This window comes from Pezoporus occidentalis, unplaced genomic scaffold (assembly GCF_034315485.1).
Source record: "Pezoporus occidentalis ecotype Australia unplaced genomic scaffold, CSIRO_AGI_Poc_V1 ctg70, whole genome shotgun sequence".
Classification (NCBI taxonomy): domain Eukaryota; kingdom Metazoa; phylum Chordata; class Aves; order Psittaciformes; family Psittacidae; genus Pezoporus; species Pezoporus occidentalis.
This window is the reverse complement of record NW_026916053.1, coordinates 561,022-583,257: the sequence shown is the minus strand read 5'-3', so window position 1 is coordinate 583,257 and position 22,236 is coordinate 561,022. Positions and strand designations below refer to the sequence as shown.

The window sequence follows — 22,236 nt, the reverse complement described above, 5'->3', positions numbered from 1 at the left end:
CTGTAAATGAAGGTTATCTTTCCAGATACCTCAGCCTGATGAATGAGAGCAACCTCTTTCAAGTCTGGAGAAGATTTCCTATGAGACCAACCAAGTGAATGGAATTACAATGACCAAACCGTTTTCCAGGAGACAGAAGCAGGAAGTCATTTGCCTTACCTTCCCTTGCATTAGAAATCACTTTCTGGAAGAAAGGGACTTGGAAGCTATTGCACACAAATATGTACCTGTAAATAAGAGACAAAACTTCTGTCCTGTGGGATCTAGCATTTCACTGACAGGAGTGCAGAATACTGTAAGATGTTTGCAAGCCACACAAGGAGCATTTTGGAGTTCCCTTTCGCTGACCTCAGCGTTTCTAAAAGGCCTATGTAATGGGATAGCAGCCCCTAGTTTAGACAGGTACCAAGAGGTAACTGTGCATTGTCACAGCTAAATGATCCCTAGTGATTTGAATATACATGTGCTAAGGGGAATAAACTGCCAGAGTGAAAGCTACTATAAATAAGTCTTATCATTAAAGACAGGAATAAAACCTCAATTCCTGATTTAAAACCAGTTTCTCTCTGGTTTTGCAGTGTAAATGAGATCAGGAACCCAAGAAGCCCTCCTCTCCGCATGTACCCAGGTTCAGTGCTACACCTTCTGTTATTCAGTGATGAGCAGAGTATCTCTCAAACTCACCCCCAAACTGCCTGCGTGTGCAGAGCAGAGCCTGTTGCATCTGCCTTGTCTTTGCTCCCCTCTCATTTCAAGAATACTGGGATATGGTAGCATGCACCACTGTTAATGCATACTTGTGCCTCATGGCTGCTTTCTAGCTCTGAATAATCTAAAAGATTCCAACACACTGAATTTGCACTGATGGGCTCTGATCCAAAATAAAGGACAGGGATCTAGGACCATTTGACTGCTTCCAGAAAACTTCCCATGCTAATTCAAGCAGAGCATCCAATGGTTCTGTCATGTGGCTGAAACTGATGTGATGACATGGTAGCCTCTGTCTGCATGGCTTTGCAAGAAGCTGTGCCAAAGGGGGATTAAGAAGGAAGAGGAAAATATCTGACAGGAATGATTTTATCCTTCAGGAGCAGTCTTTGGGGGATATTCTTTCATCCAAGGAATACCTGTGTAATCAAGTAAATTCTGTGGTGGTCAGTAGAGCTCTGCTTGAAGTAGAATTCACAGACAAGAAGAGTCACTTGAAGACCAAGGCAGTGGAGAGACTTTGACTGCATGTGCTTCTACATGTAACACACAGTTACCATTTATAAGCCTCATGTGATGGTCCATGTCTGGCAGCTTGAGCACACCCTCAAATTGTACTGCCTTCAACCTACTGTATCAGTAAGATGACATCAGTGCCTGCTGTGAATGCAGTACAACACTAACATATCAATGGAGTTATTCCCACATGAGGCAGCGAAGGAACTAAAACCATTTTATGATGTTGCTGCAGCTGTAAGTCACTGGAGTACTTGTGAAATCTGGGCCTGGCACAGGACTCAGTGTGGTCTTTCTGGAAGGGGATACAGTGGCCAAAGATTACCAAAATCTTCAGTGCTTAGCACCAGCTGCAGGAGGAACCTGCAAAAACAATACTGGGAGCAATAATCTGAATTATCGTAAAAAACACTTTCCCTTTCAGCTCAGAGGTGGGCGACTGCCAGAATACCCTGTATTTTCCTCTAGACGGTTCTGCTGCATGAAGAAAGAGAGGAAAATACAGGCTTCTCCTTACACAAGCTGCCAAACCATTTATACAGCCTCTGCTACCAGCAACCTCACAGCTCTGTCGTGACTCAATATACATAACATTAAGAGGCAGAATTATCTCAAGTCCCAAAATCACCTTGTTTGTTCTGCCTCTACCAGCAAGGAGGGAGAAAGGAGAAGGAAAGAAAGAACAAGTATCTTTCAACTATAGGAAGGAATTAAATTATTTGGGGAAGGGAAGAAGGGGAATTGGTGGGGGAGGTAATATTGACTGATCAAGGAAAGTGGGCCTTTATGACTCTATTTCACCAGAATAGGCATAGGCCTTTTATTACCAAAGAGAAGCTCTTTTATTGAAAGTTAGGTATTGTAATATTAAGAATAAATGAGGTCTCACAGTGGCCTCAAAAAGACCCCCCAGGCACTTCAAGAATGACACAGAAATGAAGCAGTACTTCCCCAGAGGAGTGCCTTGAAACTTCAAATACAAATACATTTAAATCAGCAGAGAAAATACAAGTTCTTCTGCATAGGCTTTGTGGGCACTGCATCTGGCAGTCACAATTAATATTCATTTTGATCTTATATGAATAATCATAGAATAATAACTTTCATCAACATCTGCGGCTGTTCAAATTGGGTAGCTTTATTTCTCATGCAGAGCTTAATTTTCACATACTTCTCTGCACATAAGATCTATTCACAGAATGGCAGAATGGTTTGGGTTGGAAGGGACCTTAAAGATCATCTAGTTCCAACCCTGCTGTCACAGGCAGGGACACCACTGTCACTAATCACTTGTCTACTTCTTCAGCTACTCCTGAACTTAGAGTATAGAAGGCGAGTCTGGGGGGAGCGGGGACTTCCATATTTGAATACAGCATGAGGCTTAGCTCCACAAAATTGCCAAGCCTTACTACAGCCAAGGGGCTTACTACAAGCCCCTTCTGATGCCCGTCAGTCAATACTACAGCATTGCCAGTCTATGGAATGAGTAGCAAAAACAAGGCCTAGAGCTCTGATAGGATCCCTATACATTCAGATAACACTAGCACATGAAATGGAGTAACCAGCCTTGGGGAAACAGTGTAGTAGCTATTATTGCTCTGCCCTGCTCCCATCAGTGTAAAGGGCAAAGTTTCTGCTGATTTAGAAGCTACAGGAGCAAATGCAAGCTCAGTAAGTAAGCCTCTAATGGCAAACAAACTGCACTCTGTCCCGCTGACCATCAGGTTTCACTTGCATGTGTGTACAGAGAGGGTTTTGGTTTCACATGCACATGTGTACAAGGAGAGTTTTTAAGCCAAATTAGTACAAGAAAGCTTTGCTTGTATCTATGAAAATAACGAACAAGGTCTCCTGTGACCACAGGTACTAGAGAAGCTAGTACCTCACAGCTCTGTCTTCTACTTCCTAAGTCCTTCCACAAGAACACAAAGTCCTTCCCACTAGACCACAAGGAGTATCCCTGCCTCCTTCTCATGAGCCTTACCAATTTTAGATTTGTAAAAGACAGCAGATGCAAACTGATTAACTAAATACTGTCAAGTAAAACAGACAAGGGCTGTGCATTCCCTGCCTTTACTCTCTAAGACACTGAAAAGGCTCCTCTGTCCTCTACTCACCAATTCACAAATCTTGCCAAAAGTCAGTATCTCTGACAACACCACGCTGTTGTCAAATTTTACTGAAATTAACTGGTGGGATGAAAAATTGCAGGAAGATGACAGCTATATGAATGGGCAAACAGATTGACAGATAAACTGTCAACACGAGCTTCTTCTCCTTAGGGAACCAGTTTAATAATAAGCATCAATATGAGATGAGGATAGTTGATATTCATATCCCTGAAACTAGCCTTTCATTACGTATTGTTTTCCCTGCCAAGAAAATGAGGAAGATAGAAGAAATACCTTAACATTCTCCTCTGTTATGTACTTCTCAGCTTTGTCCACAGCATTCTGACGGATCCGGTGAAGAAATGCCTGCAAAGATAAAACAGATTGTGTTCAAACAGCTTGATACAAGCTTGATTTCACTCTTTTATATCTTCTAGGTTCACAGCAAGAGTGTGACTGATTATCTTTAAGACTAAAAGAAGGTAAACACTCACCAAATCACCACCACAGTTTCTAGACTCAGGGCTGCATTCAGGGCAGCACAAAAGACATTTCCTACAATGTCATTGGGCTTTGCCTGGCAATACATGACTTCCCTCTGTTGAAATTTTTTGACTTAATTATCTGTTACTACCAACAGATTACAGCAAGTGTCTGTTTGAGTTTTCTTTGAAGGTTTTCCCTCTCTGAGACTTAGCTGTTTTGACTTCGGAAGGCAGCAGGCCTGACACACAGCAAGATGTATGTCAGCAAAAAGGACTGCAAAGAATGACAAAAGGATATTCATGCTGCTGAAGCTGAGGCATGATAGAGCTACGAGCCAGGGTTATGGACAAGTTCAACGGGCTAGATACATAGGGAAGGGAAATGGAAATCACCAGACAGGGGCTGGGATACATTCTGCTGTTTGCTGTGCTTCACTTGGTTGAAAACAGACAAAACAATGCAGGGAACTTTTCACGTAGGCCAGGCTTCCCCTTCCTTCAGCTCTGCACAACTCTGCCTTTAACAGGCAAATCAATAAAAAGCTCCAGGCCAGATACAAATGGACAATGATCTGAATATCAGCCTACAAAGCATAACTCTGGCTACTGGAAGCCAGGACCTACTTGCATTTGCACTGAACGTACCACAACACATTTGATTCAGTGGGATGGGTTTAACAAAGCACACTGCATAGGATTTCTGCTTCAGGTTTCCACTGTTCTAGCAGCTACCAGCTAAAGGACACTTCAGACCTGAGAGCATGGAGTTTTATCTTCCACAGACATCAACAGAGGGATGCAAATAGCCGCAGGTGAGACTGAAGGGAAGCCAGTGCTGACAGAACCTGCTGTGATAAACTGTGTGACCCATGAGCAGCAGGGCAGAGGGCTTTCCTCTCTGCTCTTGTTTGTGGTTTCCAACTTACCTCCCACACAAGAGTGAACCCTGGGAAGTGCTGTGAGCAAGGAAGAAAGGAACTTTTCTTACCCACCTGAGACAGAGGGGAAGCAGGTCATTTCTTTGTATTTATGGTACAAAGCAGCTTTGTTACAGCTTGATAATAAAAGGCTTTTAAAAATTGAACTATTCCTGTGCAATGTTCATGTCAGCTGATGCACACTCAGCTTTTTCTTTTTTCCCTTTGCCTGTTGGGATTGGCAGCAGCTTACAACCTGATAAGAAGCAATGGCACTGAACCAAACTTAGAACTTCTGGAATGCCTTCTCCTCTGGTATTTTGGGTGGAAGACAGGGAACATGTCTGTCTGACCTCCAGCACTAACACAAGCACATCTCTGTTTCTGTTTAGCCATGGTGCTCTGTCACTTGTCAGCCATTCGCATTATACAGGACAGGCATCCATAAAAGATTAATTAATGAGGCACACAGACCCTACATTTATTTTCAGCCCTGCTTTTGAACAAATTTCAAGGACTATAACCACACTGCTTCTCCTGCATCGCTAAACAGGAAGGAGATCCTGGCTAGATTCCAGCTAGATATGGAGAGCTTGGAGCAGGTTGTGCGGACCAAGAAGTCTGAAAAACAGATTCCTGCATTAAAGGCACACAACACGTGTGCCAGTGGTGGAAGAGGCCTTTTACAATAACAAGCCAGTCCACTTTGCCAGTAACTTGGCCACGAACTGCTGCAATGTTAACGTACTGCCCAGCACCTTGGCAACAGTCAGGGAACCAAGATGAAGTGTTCAGCATGATGACTAATGGCAGGAAGACTGACAGGAATAGCTGTTGCCCTCCCACTTCAGTGCTGGGTGTGATATCTGAGCATTAATAATCAAGCATTTGATTTATACGAGGTAACACATCATATTAAAGTCACTTTCCAAAGATAAGCCAGGCAGACACTTTTCCTTGCTTTAATCACATGTCTGTTTGAAGACAACAAATCCAATTGGAATGTTTTATTAATCTACACAATTAGCAACTCCACTGGTGACTAACAGTTACCTGCATATTAGTCCCAGTATGATGAGTCTAATTATAGAAAGCTGGTAAACAGAAGTGCAAATCACATTAGCTGTTACAGGCTAGTCAGTAAAAAAGTAGAGTCTGTGTTAATCTAAAAAACAGCTTTTCTGTGATGCTTGTCTGAAAAGATCATTTAATGTGGGCGTGAGAAAGGGAGAAAAGGAGAAGGAAAACCAAGCAAAAAATGAGAGGCACAGAAGCAGGGAGAGAGTAGAAAGGATGAAAGACATAAGAGGGAAAGAGGCAGTCAACTTTGTAGATCATCTGTCAAATCTCCTACAGCTTCTGATTTGTCCTGATGTGCATGAACAGCAGTCTTTCCAGCAATAATAAAACAAGACAGTTACAAGAGATTTTGGTCCTAGAAATTTAGTAGAATGCTTTCTAAAATGCAATCTTCCCCAAAATATCAGAACTTCGTGGATGAAGAACTATTTGTTCCCCAGTTTTCAATACCTTCGCACATGCAAACACAATCTTCTGTAACACAGTCATTCAAATTAAAAAGCATGATAAATACAAGCTATTAAACAGCAGCTCATAGAGCTAATCTTGCATGCCCTGTTCACATGACAACACCACTTTCCTTCCAAACCACTTCTAGCTTGGAAAAAACAGCCCTTTTCCCAGAGCTGTTGTTTAGAAATTCAGGTCAGTGTTTTCCAAACTTCTCAAGCGACTTTTTGTGCTACCAGTCTGACTAGGCTCTAAGCTCATCTGTACCAACACCATCCCTCCACTCACGTGGTGACAGAGACTTGAAGATCCATTATGCAAGCAGTATGCAGCTCTCTGTGGGAAACAGCTCAGGGAAACAGCTATGATCTTTTATTAGACCTATTGATTTATCTGAAAAATCAGACAGGTATTTGGGGAAGGACATGACAAAGGTGATGACAAACAAGAGAGGAGGGTGGTGGTAAATATTAGAAAACTTGCCATGTCCATCTTATTTATATTCCAAAACATATTGTTATTAAAGAGGAAGCTGTTGAAGGGGTAGAGGCTTTTCTGGCCACCTAAAAAGTTACTGAGGCAAATGTTCTCTCTGGCTGCTCCAATCTCTTCACATTCTACACAACTTGCAAATTCAAAGGTTCCAGTCCTTGGTATTTCCCACAAGGAACTTTCAAACACCCCTCAATACAACCCTCTTCATCTGCAACACCTTCCATCTCTGTAAAAATGGACTTCCTATCCTGCAGAGATACATAGAAGCATAGGATCAGCTTTCTTGAGAGCTCCTGAAAAACATTCCTAAGACTTGGGGACTCTGAAAAATCATTCCAAGGACACAGCAGGATGATCATGATCACCCCTGTGCTGCAGCCAAAAGCAGAACTCTCTACTGTGGCGTGCTGTTGGTTTACTACACTTACAAACTATCAGGGATTCGGGGAAGGACGGCAGTTTGTGATACACACTGGGGAGAAGGTCTGGTAGAGCCCATGGGTCCAGAAAAAAAACAGATCACAGCACAGTGTAGGGAAAAAAATGTGAAACCAAGCTGAGAAACTCATTCTCCTGATAAAGGTCTGTAAAGGTCTCATCTTCCACGAGGATGTGCTAATCATTAGCAAAACAGCCCAGAGCGGATTTGTTTTTGTTTAAAATTCTGCTGCTGCATCAACATAACATGTATTTGTGCACTGTGACTTGTTGCCCTCAAGGTCTCCTGCTTCCAAGCTCAGCAGGCCATGTCTGATGCTCCTCATGTCACGCATAAACACAGTTCATAGTTTGTCTTACAGTACAAATGCCTTGCAGGATTCAAGCAGATCTACAACAACTCAGAATGAGCAGAGTGAAATGCTCCCCTTCTGCACCATGTCATGTTGGGTAAGTCACATCCAATAAACACTAATAGAAACACATTACAAATCTAGAATGCAATTTATGTATAAAAGTTAATTTCAGTAAATAAGTACTTTTTAATGTCCCCTTTTTCATGAAGGTGTTTGTTCTTCAGATTACTAGTCTTACAGTCTGCTGCTATAATGAAACCTTGTTGCTTTGGGTGTCTTACCTCTGAACCACAAAAGCACAAAGCATACCTTAAGGAAAGAATCTCCTAATTGTAAATTGTTCTCACATAAACAGACTGAAGCAACTGGGATTTCTCCCAAATGCTTTTCAAATGGCCCCTGTTGAACTTTTGACTTGAAGCCTTGACTTTATTAGGAAAAATTAGTGCTTACCACCTCCTAGGTAGCAAAAGTAACACATGGCAAATACTAGGGACAAGGCAGTGATAGTTTGTTCATGCCTTTCTCAAAATTCGTGACTGAGGCAGATACTTCCTCAAATGTTCAGAAATAGCAAAAGATTTCTGATTAAACAGCAGAGCAGGCAAACCGTACATAACCCTGAAGGAAATGAAAGGGAGAACAGAAACAGACCAACAACGATGAGGCAACTGGTGACCATATCCAGAAGGAGAAATATCTAAAAGTACAATCCTGCGAAACCCATTTTATCAACAGGCGACTGGAATTTCATATTGCTCTTAAGAGACAAGTGAGGCAATTCTGTCACATGTGTCAGTGACCAGGACAGATTCAGAACAACACCGGGATCTAGGTGAGCCTCATATTTTCAGAGTTAAAATGAAGAGTTTGCTTTACACTTGTGAAATCAATTGTTTAAAAATTTCTTGCAAGTGCAGACATTTTGAGTTCAGAAAAATTTGCTCACAGTGAAAAAGGAAGAGGTGACACAGACAGTGAATTTCATCATTTGACCACCACTGGCATCTCCACCTTGCAACTATAGCTTAGGGGCTGTGCCTTAACCCATGTCTGATGATACAGAGAAAAACTTGTCATAAAGACTTGAACAAATACTTGCAAGTGTAACTTTAATTTTCATTTTTTCCATCACCTGAATTAATGTTGCTACTAAATGTGGCTTAAATAAGCCTTTGCCTCCATTGAAGTACAAGCAAGATACCGAAATACTCCATTGTCTTTAGCAAAGCAGCTTGAAAGTCCTGTGGGAACACGGCTCTACTGAAATAGTCTGATGATTTAAAATGAATGTTTGCTGAAGTTTGTGTTTTAAAAGCAGGTGCATCCTTGCTCATGTTACTCAATTGTTAGCTTTGAGTATTGTCATCCCGATCATGTTCTTTTGCTTTCTATCAGATATGCTCTTTTTAAGCTAAAGCTCTACACAAATGACAGGAAACATCAATATCCTGCATCCTATATACGAACTGCAATTCTCACCTGCACTGAAGATGGAAAGACACTGAAATAATCTCAAAATAACATAACAATGACTGTACAAGGCAATTTATACAAAATAAATCCCATAATCAGTTCTTCTCCCTTTCTTCCCCCAATTAATAACAACTAAGTGTGCATTTCTATGGAAAACTAATTTTTTAGTTTTAAATGCTTTATAAAGCATTCCCCTTTAAGAATGTTATAAATACCCAAATGCAGATCTTTCACTGAATGAGAGCACAGCTTTGGGTTACAACTGATTGGGAATCAAGTCACTTCAACTGGAGGTGAACCTACTTCAGTTCTATTCCTCCTAGAGTGGTCTGCAGTACTGTGCACTATTAACCGAGATCTACTGACTTCCATCCTGGAGACAGGTGGATTCTAAAGAGAGATGGATTTATTATTCTCTAAATTCAGACTACTTTTCAACCATCTCTTACCTCCCTGGACAAAAGCCAGCACACACATGTAGAATACTAGGCCTGATTCAGGTTTTTCAATTGTGAAATTCAAGTTAGAATACAGGAAATCAGAAGCAATTCCTTTGACATCACTAACATTACACATGTAAAATGGAGCGAGACTGAAACAATCCTACTACTTTTAAAGAGTATATTACTGTACATCTCACACTGTAAACTGGCAATCCTGTACTCACTGCTCAATTACTAGATGCTATATTAAGATCTCTATAAAAACACATTTTAAATTATCAGTGTCTGGTAAAGGAATAAAGAACTTAAGCATCAGATGAGTGCATTATACTGAATTTCCTGCATAGAGTATTCTACCTATGAAGAATATATTTCTCTAGATCCATTTAGAACAATAAAGAGCCACAGCTGTGAGAGCAGCACTGCAAAAAGTAACTCAGCTCTACAGCCAAATGAATTCATCAGCAAACAGCTGAACAGGGACTTGCCTGGTAGGCAGAGGTGTTTAGTAAGAGGAAATAGCATCAGAAATATCTTTTATTGCCCTAATTTCAGGCTTCCTGTGTATCAAATAGGCTTTAAAGCATCAGAGCTTATTGGTACATATTTAATTTTTTATCTATCCCCTGAAGAGGAACTAAACTATTAGCTAACCAAGATGATCTAAAAAAGAAAGTCACGCACATTACAGAATAACAAACATTCTCTGCAATCAGCTCAAGCAGTCTGAACTGCAAACTCTCACCACTGCCTGCTGCTAAGCAGAAGGTCAAACAGACTCTACTCTACATGTTTTTAAATGACACTTCCAGCCTTTGCATCATCTTGGGCTATGTTAGACATGAAATGAGTAGAACCACTTCTACTGATCACCTCTCCTCTGTGATACTCACTGCACTATTTTTGAAAGCAAATACAAAGATATTTGTTCTCACACCTATTACTCCCATATCCCGGGGAAAACGTCTTTCTTGCTCATATGCCCCAGCTTCACCCTCAGCTCCCCTCTTCCTTCTTTTAAGATGACTTTTTTCATTCCAGTGTTATTTCAAATACCAATCATTTCACACACACAGGAGCATGGATGTCACAGCATGAATCATCTCTTCTCACAGAAGTCTGCATGACCCTTTGCAAAAAAAGAGTAGACTCAATCTCAGGTGAAACTGGGAAGATCGTCAGAACACAACTGCAAAATCCATGTGTATCACAGGGCAGAGATCTTTTTATTTGAAGCATAGTTTCAACAGGTATTTTTTTAGTAACTGTACAGATATATAAGCAATAAATAGACCTACACCTACTACAAAACTGCCACTGCCAATGAACATTAACTAAGCACTGATCACGGCAACTTGAAACCTCTTCCCCACTTCTTAATCTGACATAAATTAATCCTGATAAATACCAAATGAAATATAAGGAACTGTTCACAAACTCAGCTGTTGAAAATTCTGTAGTGCATGTATGAATAAAATGCTTGAATAAATAAACTGGATCCATTCTTTATATACTACACAAGAGAAATAGCCACTACTTAAGTAAGCTATAGCTTCTGTCAACAAATCACTGTGGCCAGGATTCCCCTGCAATTCATCTAATAGCACCCACCTAAAAACTGGAGCCTAACCTTAAGTTAGTGATACAAGTTCCCTCTACAACACAAAGCACCAGGAAGGCTTCAAAGGATGAGTCACTGCACTCTAGGAGTGAGGTTTAAGAAGAAAGGCTGAATTGCTCCCTAGAAATGCCTTTTTCTTCCTATCAAGAGTGCCTGGGTGACAGGTTTAGATCAGACCACCCTCCTTTCCGGTATCAGCTTCACAGCATCTACAAATACAAAGTTCCAGGGCAATGAGCATTACTGAATCTTTTCTGTAAGTGAACCAGTGACTGACTGTCAGCAAGGGTGCTATGACCATGGGGGCACTGCAAGTAGACACATGCAAAATTAATGGCAGTATTCTGGGACTCAGCACAAGTGAATTGATCTAGCAGCACTTCCCAGAAAAAGTAATTGACAAAACAAGCTCCAAAAAGATCCTGGACTGAAATGTCTGTGATCTGTATTTCCAGTGTGCTGATACTGACATTGGAATTTTGCAACAACTAAAAAAAGTCAGACCAAATTCATTCATGCATTGACTGATGAAGGAAGGTGAAACCAAAGGGAAGTGAGAGTAAAACATGTTGCAGTGTTTCTCGCTCAAAGAGGGATCCCTTTCCTAAGGGGGGTTTGTTTTCATTTGAATTGCAAAAAACTTCTTGTGAAGTGAAAGAGCAACTGGTGCTGCAGAGCATCCATTGTCTCTTCCCTACCATTGTCCTGACCTCTGCTATCCCCTCCTCCCCTTGGTCACTAATATTTGCAACCTGAGGCAGGTCAGAAGATCCTGGTTCATTTCAAGGCTCAACAAAAGGTACATTTTTCACCTTTGATATCCTTTAGGACTCATTTCTACTAATATCTTCATATGTTCTGTATCCTGTCTCTCTGGACTCCTCTTCATGTCCTCCCTCCTCTCCGACTCTACCCCTAAATCACTAAATAGTCTCATTAATGCAGATTCAAAAAGCAAACAAACCCCAAACCAACCAACCCACACCACAGAAAAACCCAGCCTTCCTCCTTTGCAGACCCACAGCTCCAGCATGTCCTTCTGTGCATATCTATCCCTCTATGACTCCAGCCCATTTTTAGTATCAACAGAGAATGTGTTTGTTTGGATTGTCAAAGGGGCTTAAGAAAGTTATGTGCCTAATTCTCTCAAGCTTTTGGAATATTCTCCCTTTTATTGGCCTCTTCTTGTCTTTCTCCCTTTTCTGCAATCATGAGATAATTTTGATCATCTCAGCACACCGTGGAACTCTTCAAAAGGTTTCCAGGACATAGTTTGCTTGAAAATCATGTTTTACTTTATTCCTCTTACGTAGAAGAACAAATCTGTGTCTGCTTAACCTTTATATTACCTGAGCAAAACTTGCTTCAGGAGTAAGGGCCGAGTAAACAACATACAAATATTTCAGGATTTGACCCATACTACTTACATTAAGTATGTCCATAATAGACAGAAGCCTGCAGAATGCAACCAGTTCTAAGTTAGTGATGTCTCCAACTACAAAGATCCTATCAGTACCACGGAATGTTTAATCAGGTTTCAGGCTCTACACGGCTACTTCTATTTCAAGAGGGAAGTAGAGACATCAGTGACTAGAAACATGAAGTGGTCCCCAAAAATAGTAAAGTCCAGATGTTGAATATACTTGTAGCAAAAATTTCTTCAATTAGTATTTCAAGAGTCCATCCAAGCTAAAGCACTTTCATATCAGAAAGACTTATCTCCCTTTTCTACTCTTTTTTTCTTTCCAGTGACAGTGCCTTAATACATGAAGCACTAAACAGACACAACAGAAAAAACTTTAAAATGAAATCTAGTGAAGTCCTTGGAATTTCTTTATATCAGCTGCAACACAGGCAAAGACTTCCCCAGTGTTATTCCCTCTGCAGGTTAAGGATCACAGAGCATAGGTAAAAGCTTAAAAAAAAAAAAAAGTAGAATCTTGTCTTACCTACTCAGTTTCTGAATATGTGTAAGAAGCTGATCGTTTCAGTTAACAATTGAAGTTAATGGTCAGGCAAACAGACCTGCCAAAACATGCAGGGGTATAACCCACATAACTTCACCAATTTGCATGTGAGTGAATCCACCTGAAGACCTGGCCCTTACTCTTCCAACTGAGTTTATGTGATGATACTGAGTAATATCAATTTTCAAGCTTAGACTGAATCTCTGGGCTAACTGAAGCAGACCAGTTCAGCTTACTGTCATCAGGTTCACTGACACTTGTGCTAAATTACGTTGTGAATCTACACGGGGCCCAAGTACCATGATCTCGGGTGACCTGCAAACTTGATCTACGTTGCAAGCACGTAACAAAATCCCAGGATCCTATTTCACTAGGAACATTTATGCTCAGCTGATAAGTCCTCAGAGTCTTACAAGCCAGTTTAACATCAGACGTTAGATCTAAATATTGATATTGCTTCTATAGGTATCTTCTCAAGCAGATATCTATCTGACCTCAATTCATGTGTATATAAGTAGCTAACACACTGAATGAACAGTATTCCATTCACTGACTTAGACATGCTGGATTTCTACCAGGTTGTGGACCAAAACAAACTCTCAAATGCACCTATACTGCATGAATATTTGCGCTTGATTAAGTTTAAAAGGACCCAAAAGGGCAAAGGTGACTGAACAGAGCTGTACCTTCTCAACTGACAAAATTCAGAGCTACAGAAGAACCGATCACAATGCCAAAACTAGACATTTCACCTTAGAGAGGTCCCCAGAAGTATGTGCATCAGCTCTGTTTATGCACTCACAGGTTTCATATAAATCAGTCCTCACAGCAGAGGTAAAATGGGAAACACTGAAATCCGTAGGTGCCTCATCCAGAAAACTAGTACTGGAATTGGCAGCAACTACCAGAAATTCCAGTGAAACTGTCCAGATTTCAGGCATATCGGCCACCAGATTTTAGGCAGCAAGTAGTAATAACTGCATTTGAGAATATCCATGCAGGTATACTAGACACAGGTACAGTCAAGGGACTTAAATCACAAAGTTATTCCTGGCTTAGGGAACTATCCTGGTATATGGCCTGTGCATCAACTGCAGTCAGCTTCCCTCAGGCTCCTTACAAGCAGCAGTGTCTGTAAGGACTGTAAATTCTTATGGCACTTTTCCTCCTCCATAACCAGCAACTGGGGTTCTGGTGCAGCACACAAGCATTAGCATTCCTGGCCTTTGGAGCTTGACATTTCCTACTGGGAGAAATCTGCTAAAGTGCCTGTGGTGTGACAATGGGGAACACAGCTTCCCATGGAGGCACTACAAACTCTACAAAAGGCTGTGACATTCTGGGATCCTCAGCACTAGAGCCTAAGCAGAGTGGCTGTTTCTCTGTAGCCTGTGAAAGGTTTCCAAGAACTTCAAATGGATGGAAAAATATGCGATTTGGTGAAAAGGAGTGGAATCCCATAAGGGGAGGGGAAGGAAGGGAGGAAAAAAGAAGGGAACTCCGACTGCCCCAAGGCTTTTCTATTAAAGGCAGGATGGGCTGATGTCCATGGACTCGGCTCTCCCTCTCCCACTGGAGCACATCAGATAATGTGTGGTTCATGTAGCTTGGGCAGCTTTCAAGAAGCAAACAGTATGTCAAGCTCTCTCTGCTATGAATTCTCCCACCTCATAAAACCAGCAGTTAGGGGATGTTTATTTGTGAGCTAAAAGATTAATCTTTTACAGGTAAATGGAAAGGAAAACGAATCTCAAGAAGGACACTGACCTGAATTTTTGCCTTCCCCACACAGAGGCCACACCACAATGTGACGCATCACCCCCCCATGAAATCAATGACAGCAAAGTTTAGTCTCATCTGTTGTCTTTACTCAAACTGTTGATTAGGCTTATCTTCTGAGAAAGGAAAGTATCTGTTGACAGAGATATCCATTTCTATATTTTGACTACACAGCAAATATTTGTTTGTATTACAATTTCATACTTCACTACAGAATAATGCTGTAAACAAGAATGAAGACCCCTGGTCTCTGACCAGACCACCAGCCTCTCTGTAAGTAAGCACAGGGAATAAGTTTGCAAAAACCATCCAGCACTTAATGAACCTTTTCTAGCCAAGCACTAGGGCTTTTCCACTCCACTTTGATTGAAAAGACAAAAAACAGGGAGCTTTGGTTTCAGCTACACTATGAATTCACCTCAGGAGAGGTATTTCCAGGCAACATGGCGGGAAGTACTTCAACCTTTGACTATAGTCAAAAAAAACCTGTTAATTTAGACCTGGGTTTGGGGGGATTGATTTTGGGTTGTTGGTTTTTTTTTTAAGAAACACAATGCATTTATACTTCCTCCCACAGAAAAGAAAGGAACGCAGCTTCAGAGCTGCCACTTTGCATGCGCTTTCCTTGTGGGTACCCACACACAACCTCCGATTGTGCTTGCATGCAGAGAAAGATGGGGTGCACACACAGCTGCACCTTGCAAAAGTCAGCCTTGATGTACTTGCAATTATTTATGAACAACAACAAAAAAAAAGAGTTAAAAAAGAAAGAGACTCTTTCACATGTTGGTTTCAAAGAGGAATTAGAAAAATTTACCTCACAAACATATTTTGACCATAGCCCTGAGCAGGAACACTCAGTCCAGCTGATGAAAAGCTGCATGCCCAAGTGCAACAGCAGATCTGAGCCCAGTGTAACAGCATCTGCCCCGCTTTAAAGTGTGCACCATCTGACTGCAGCTGCTCGTGGTGGTGGCACACAGTGTTTTCCACCCATCTTTCCTACACTGGATTAAAGCACTAAGGACTGAACTACACAAAGAGGCAGGAGAAAATCCTCAATTAATTATGAAACATGATGCCAAAATTTTAACCAAACCAGAAATCTCCCTGAAGGCAGACAATAGCATTGATGGTCCATGGGCTTTTTAGCTTTCTTTCCCAAAGAGTCTTCACACCTAGTAAGTGCTACAGAGAAGCGTAAGGCCAATGCAGAGTGGTCTGGAGCCAACCTCTGTCCACACAGCACCTCAAACATCTTCAGAGGGCTTATTCTTGTCAGTGTTCCTGCCCTGTTTTACAGACTAAAAATATTTGGGCTATTTAAAAAAAGCACCAGTTTGGGGTGTGCAGCCAGACCGAAATTCTTCACTGCATCCAATAGCCAACAGTAACCTGTTCCATTCCTTCTCAGACAAATGGAAAATGATGCCATTTCGCCAGGTCAAAGTGCTAGACAAGAGCAAGGTCTAAAAATACTGCCTGGCCTACTGCCCCAAGCCAGCCAAAGAGCTGGTTTCATAGTTCCCCTTCATGTACATTTATTTTGTTGTCACAGCCTAAAGAAAAGCCCCCTCTCATTGTGGCATTTCTGCTCTGCGCACACGGTCCTGCAGAACACAATCATATCACACACAGTCTTAAACCCCAGCTTCCTCTGAATCAGAGCAAAGAATTAGACCATTATATTTTAAACATAAAGGGGAAGTTGAGAGAGAGTGAAGCTTGCTAGCAGGCCCTGAACTGGATGGCTCCAGCAAGCAAGCTGCCCTCCCCAGCATTCCCATGGCCTCTGACTTGTCTGCAATGTTTGAGAGGACATAAACTAGTACTGCCTGGGTATGTATGAGGATGGACAGGGCTCTCTTCGCTGTAGGCTACATTAAAAGGTCATCTTTACTTGGAGCTATTTAGAAGTGCTGGGTCAAATGCTTTGTACTGTGTTAGGAGGGTGCTGTTGAAAGTGAGCTAGCAGTTCTGTTTCTAATTTATGTACATTCTTGAGCAAAGCTAAGAATGTAGCTTTGGTATCCATTTGCTCTTGCTTTACAGAGGTGCAAATAGATGGAAAAACTTGGAAGGGGCTACTAAAATTTTAATTTTACCAGAAGTGGCTTTGTGATCAAAACTGTTCGAAGTATTCCGACGGTTTTAAATAAAAAACAGCTAAAATTTGAGTTCCCTTCGTCTGAAGTCAATGGAGTTACATTGCTGTGAGATATGAAGCACATCAATCCAACCTAATATTTCTACAAGCTTAATATTTCTGCAGACTCAAAAATACCTTTTCTCAAAAACATCACAGGTTTCTCCTCGGCATTGCAAGAAGAATGATTAAAGCAGCTTAAGCCCTTATCACCAGGACAGTCCCTTGAAAACCGGAACAACTATTTTTAATGCAGGTACTTCATATCCGCAGACCTGGAGCTAGGATTAGATAGGGCTTTGCCCACCAGCCCCATCCAGCAGTAGGAACTGTCCCTGGTGAAAAAAGGACACTGACCATACTGCCTATGTGCCAGTGCACTGACCAGGGCATACAGCAGCCCCTTCATTCCAGCTGCCATTTTCTCTTCTCAAATATTTTCCCCTCAGCTGCCTTTCCATTAGAGGCTGAATAGTAGCACCTACTGTCTAGCCAAGAAATTCACACAAGGAGTTCCCTTTGGAGCTGATACTCCTACCATTCATCCTGTGTGTCAATGCAGCAGCTCCACATCCAAGCCCATCGTCAGTCACCTCAGACACTGCTGGCACTGCTTCCCCCAGTGACCCATCCTTACCAGTCCACAGAACAAACCTCTAAATATGCTGCCAAAGCCCAAGTCCACGACGGGCCAAAGCAAATAGCTTATTTAACACTTCATCCACCACATTTACACACTGGATTGAATTTAGCCTTTGCAAGAGTCCTAACCGCATCTGTGAACTCAGCTGATTGCCAGTTACTGAGTGCTCACACATAGCAGGGCTTTTATTTGTAATAAAATATTTAGAGTGGAAAAACACCCCAGAATTTAATAAAAGCAACAGTCTCAAATTGCCAGTGACTTGTGGTGCATCTATTCAGATGCTCGGAATTCCCTACATAAATAAAGCTGGAATTTCAAGTTCTGCCAATTAAATATATGTCTGATTTAACTCAGATTTGTATTAAAACAGTAACCAATTTTACTTACACAAAATAAAGTGTGAGGTCCTGGATTGTAAATATGGTCCATTTGCGGATGTATTTTCACAGTTACTTTGCCTAAATAGCTGACTGTTCAGAGAAAAAACACATCCAATTTGCATACCTAAGCACAATGGCATAAGCCAAGTTAAAGGCAAAACACACATAAAACATTGCCTTTAGACATCTGCATTTTAAAGTGTTGGTTGTTCCCATAGAAAATACTATAGATATAAAAGCTTTTTAGGAATATGTGTTTCCCCAAAAGTTATAGAGGCAACATCTTTTCTAGAGAGCTTGTTTCAGCCTTCTTTGTACAGTGAAGATCCCAAGGAAAGAATTCTGAATGCTCAATCTAACGTCACCTTAACATAGCACCCTTTACTAAAGCCTTTTTTATTTTTATTTGAGCTTTGTACCAAGTTAAGGAACTGTGTTTAAATGCACTACAGATAGCGGACAAAACAGAGATAGGAGTAAAAGTGCGACTCCAGCATTTCTTTCTCTGCTAACAGCCCAAGCAGAGCTGCCCACTTGCTGTAGTCTGGGGAATTACTCTGACCTGGAAAGAGCCCATCTTCCTCAATCACTGACACTGAAAGCTGTCCTGTGGTTTTCTCCAGCCTAAGTATTAAAGAAGCAATACAAAGATGGAAGTAAGGGAGCGATTCCACAGGCAATTACACCAACCAAAACTGCCTCTGCACCAAGTCCCTGGCTGCAAATTCCCCTCCTCTGCCTTGTACCAACAACATTGCTGCTTATGCAATTAGGCAATTGCAGCCTGATTGCACCCAGCTGAGGTAACTCAGCCAAACACTAACCACACAGAAAGTAATTCCCTTACAGCTGCCTTAGCTTCCTGAACTGCCTCATCGCCCACTCACCTGAGCATTACTGCTAACATGCATAAGCAAGTTACACACAAATTAGAGCTGCTAAAGCTACTGTACCCACAGCTCTCTGTGCTTTCTAGATCTTACCCTGGAGAGCACTTATCTTCCACTAGAACACAGTAAACTACTAAATTTAAACTGGGGAGATAGTGGGGATGGGACTGCAATGCTTGGTCTACGCTGGGAGTTTAGATCTACATCCTGTCTTTGAAGCCCAGTAGAGCAGCACAGTTGATCATTCTGCGTGTATCAAGCTCAAAGCAACAGGAGAACTTGCTACACTAATCTACTATTGTGTACACTTTTGGATTAAAAAGTAAATAACAGAAGCTTAAAGGTTTCACTGTAACATCCTGTGGCTAACACCCTGCTGCTGTGTGCATGAGCAGAAGTGCTAATTGAGTGGCAATACAAGAAACAAGCATGGCTTGATAACCAGGGAGGGGGAGGGCACAGGGGTTTCCTTGAAAATTTTCAGTAACAAAGAAATCTGACTCCATTGTCAAGCCTTCTCCATCCATCCATCCATCCATCCATCCATCCGTCCATCCATCCATCCATCCATCCATACTTTTGCCACTGCACAAGGCTTGCACTAGTGGAGCTCAGCATGTACTCAGCAACAGCTGTGAGCCAGCCAGAGTCATGGCCTCAGTGTGGTCAAAGACTACCTTCTGCTGGATGTCTTGGGAGGAATGCTCAGCCAGAGGGAAAACATTCCCTGCTGGTCTCCCAGAAAGGAAGCAAAACAAGAATTAACAGCAACAAAAAAATCTTCAGAACACTTATCTGGACCTTGAAAAACCAATACAGAGCTCTGACACCATCACTCCTGACAACATAAAAACAGCCACACCAAAGAACAGCGGCTTGCTCTTGCTGGCAGCCACCTCCTGAACACAGAAAGTAGGCAATACAAAACACCAAGAAACCACAGCAGGAAGTAGTAAGCACAGGATGTCACAAGAAGTCTTTTTATTTGTTTTACATCTTTAATTCCCTTCCAAAAACGCTAAAACCTCCTTCAGGGCAATGCACATGCTTCCATGCTCTACTGAAAAAGCCTCACAACTGGAAACACATCAGCACTATAGCTAGGTGCCTGTGCACAACTGGATTCTGATGTTTGCTATCTTTTCAGTTTTAATAGAAAATATGGTCTGTCACGCTCCCCCATCTCGTAGCACAGTCCTCGAGGACATGCAAGACACCTCAACAGGAAAGGCTGCTGCCTGCTCTAATACTTTTCCAGTGACTCCTGGCTCCCTCCAGCTAGGAATCCAAACATTTGCTGGCTTCACTTACTGCTCTGGAAAGCAACAGAAGATGTGATTACCCACAGAAGCATATATGTATTTCTTGTCTTATGACTTCTAGCAACTGGAGCAGAAAACAGCAAAAGCAAAGCGTTTTATTACTGCTTGCTACAGAAACTGCACAGAGCCTCTATATTTAAGACTACTGCAAAGCTATGCATGACCATGTAGTTTCAAAGGTCAGCGCAGGTGGACTGGTTGCACAGGGGAATCTTTAGCAAGCATCTATTCTACAAGTTTGTGTGAGCTACAAACAAGAAAACTGGGCTCAAGAACAACATGCTGCTACTTCTGCATAACTCCATCAGAATGGGAGAATTCCCTGAAAGACAAAGAAATATCACCCATCATATTCATCCTAAGTGAACCCTCTCTTTCAAAGAAATTCCTCAGCATGCTGACACAGTATCTCAGCCATGCTGTTTGAGCCCTTCAGCACTACAAACACAATAAGAGCAGCACACTACTTCCTACATGGGGATTTCTCTCCAATACATAAAAACAAGGCTCAGCCTGTGATGTACACATTAAATAGATCCTAAGGCATTCTTAAACGTCTTCCAGCTTCTCTCCTTTCCCTTCCAGTTTACTTTTCTCTCCTTGCTCTGACAAAGGACTTGGTGCTATCCTAATCCGGCTGTGTCTTACTGCCAGCAGCATAAAACCACAAGTCTGAAATGTGGTTTTGGCAGGCAAACGTGTCACCAAATTACATACTATTTGTTAGCTTGAAAAGCTGTGTTGGTCAGCTGGAAGAATGTATTAAGGGTAATTATCAGTAAACAGGCATGAACTGAGGCACAACAGAAAGTGAATTATTCAGTACTCACTGCACTGACTTTCACTTAACTGGTTGCTGTTCCTTCATTGGCACCATATAGTAAAGGATCAATTTGTGTTTCACATTCTGTGACATAATTCTACAGAATTAAGAAGTTTTGACCTCAGCCTTAAAGGTGACAGGTCTTTTTTTATTGATGGGGTTTCTGGCTCGTTATCATAGTGCTGATTTACATGGCTTTCATCACATCGCTGCTCATGCCTTGTCAATTACTGAATATAGAGGCAATGCTGGTACCTCATCTTAATCTTACCCCTTGCCCTGGAGCTGCCAGCAATGCTTCTAATTACAGAAGAACTGTCACAAACCAAACTTCATCTTTAGGGCAGAACTCTTAAAGGAATGAACCAGGCATACAGGATGCCAGAAATCTGAGATGTAACCCATGGCCCTGGATCCAAGGTCCTCCTCTGAACTGAGTGCTGCTGGCACTTTTTATGGGAGGGAGGAAACCAACAGCAATGACTGCACAGAATACAGATGATTAATTACAGTCCCATGCTTACAAAACCTTCCCATTATGACAGCATTACCTTCAAAATCCACTGCTTTTAACTAAGTAACATCTAACTCCGCTACTATAACAAATAATAATAAGCCTTATTCCCCAGAGTATTTTCTAGGAGATGCCTTTCTTCACCATAGAAGATGCTGACATTTTCTTATTCTCAAAGTATTTTATTTAAGAATCATTTCCATTTAATTCAAAGAATTAATTTCTGAGATCTGAATGCTGAAGCCACAGAATAACCACAGGGTTATTACAGGAAGATCTCTTTTAAGTGCTTCTTTGTTTCACCATTAATTTGCCAGGGAAGGATGGTGTGGTTCAAGTAAACTCTATGCAAAATACTGGAATATTTCAAACCCCTCTGTAAAACAAGCAGAGCATTGATCATATTAAAATAGGTAGGAACTAAGTCTTTTCAGGTAATTATGAGAGGAACTTTGATCAGAAACCAGATAAAGTCAAAAAGAAATCACAGTACAGCTAGGCACAGACAAAGACATGGTATAGATACTGAAGCCCCCACTGTTCTCACCAAAATAGCTTCATGACATCTATATACATGTTTCACATTGAAGTCACAATTATCCAAAAGGGCCTTTAAAAGGAGGTACAGCAGAAGTAACAACTTCCTTCCCAGAATTCAAACTTCTTTCCTTCA

General features: G+C 41.5%; 1 protein-coding gene across 3 annotated transcripts in view; it reads right to left on the bottom strand.

The window, feature by feature from the left end:
- PREX1 (phosphatidylinositol-3,4,5-trisphosphate dependent Rac exchange factor 1) overlaps positions 1–22,236 on the bottom strand; it is a 150,843-nt gene that overhangs the window by 84,812 nt on the left and 43,795 nt on the right. For all 3 annotated transcript variants that reach the window (XM_062642368.1, XM_062642369.1, XM_062642367.1), the window contains exon 2: positions 3,630–3,701. In XM_062642368.1, the coding sequence (XP_062498352.1) occupies positions 3,630–3,701 (72 nt within the window). The remainder of the gene's footprint in view (positions 1–3,629; positions 3,702–22,236) is intronic.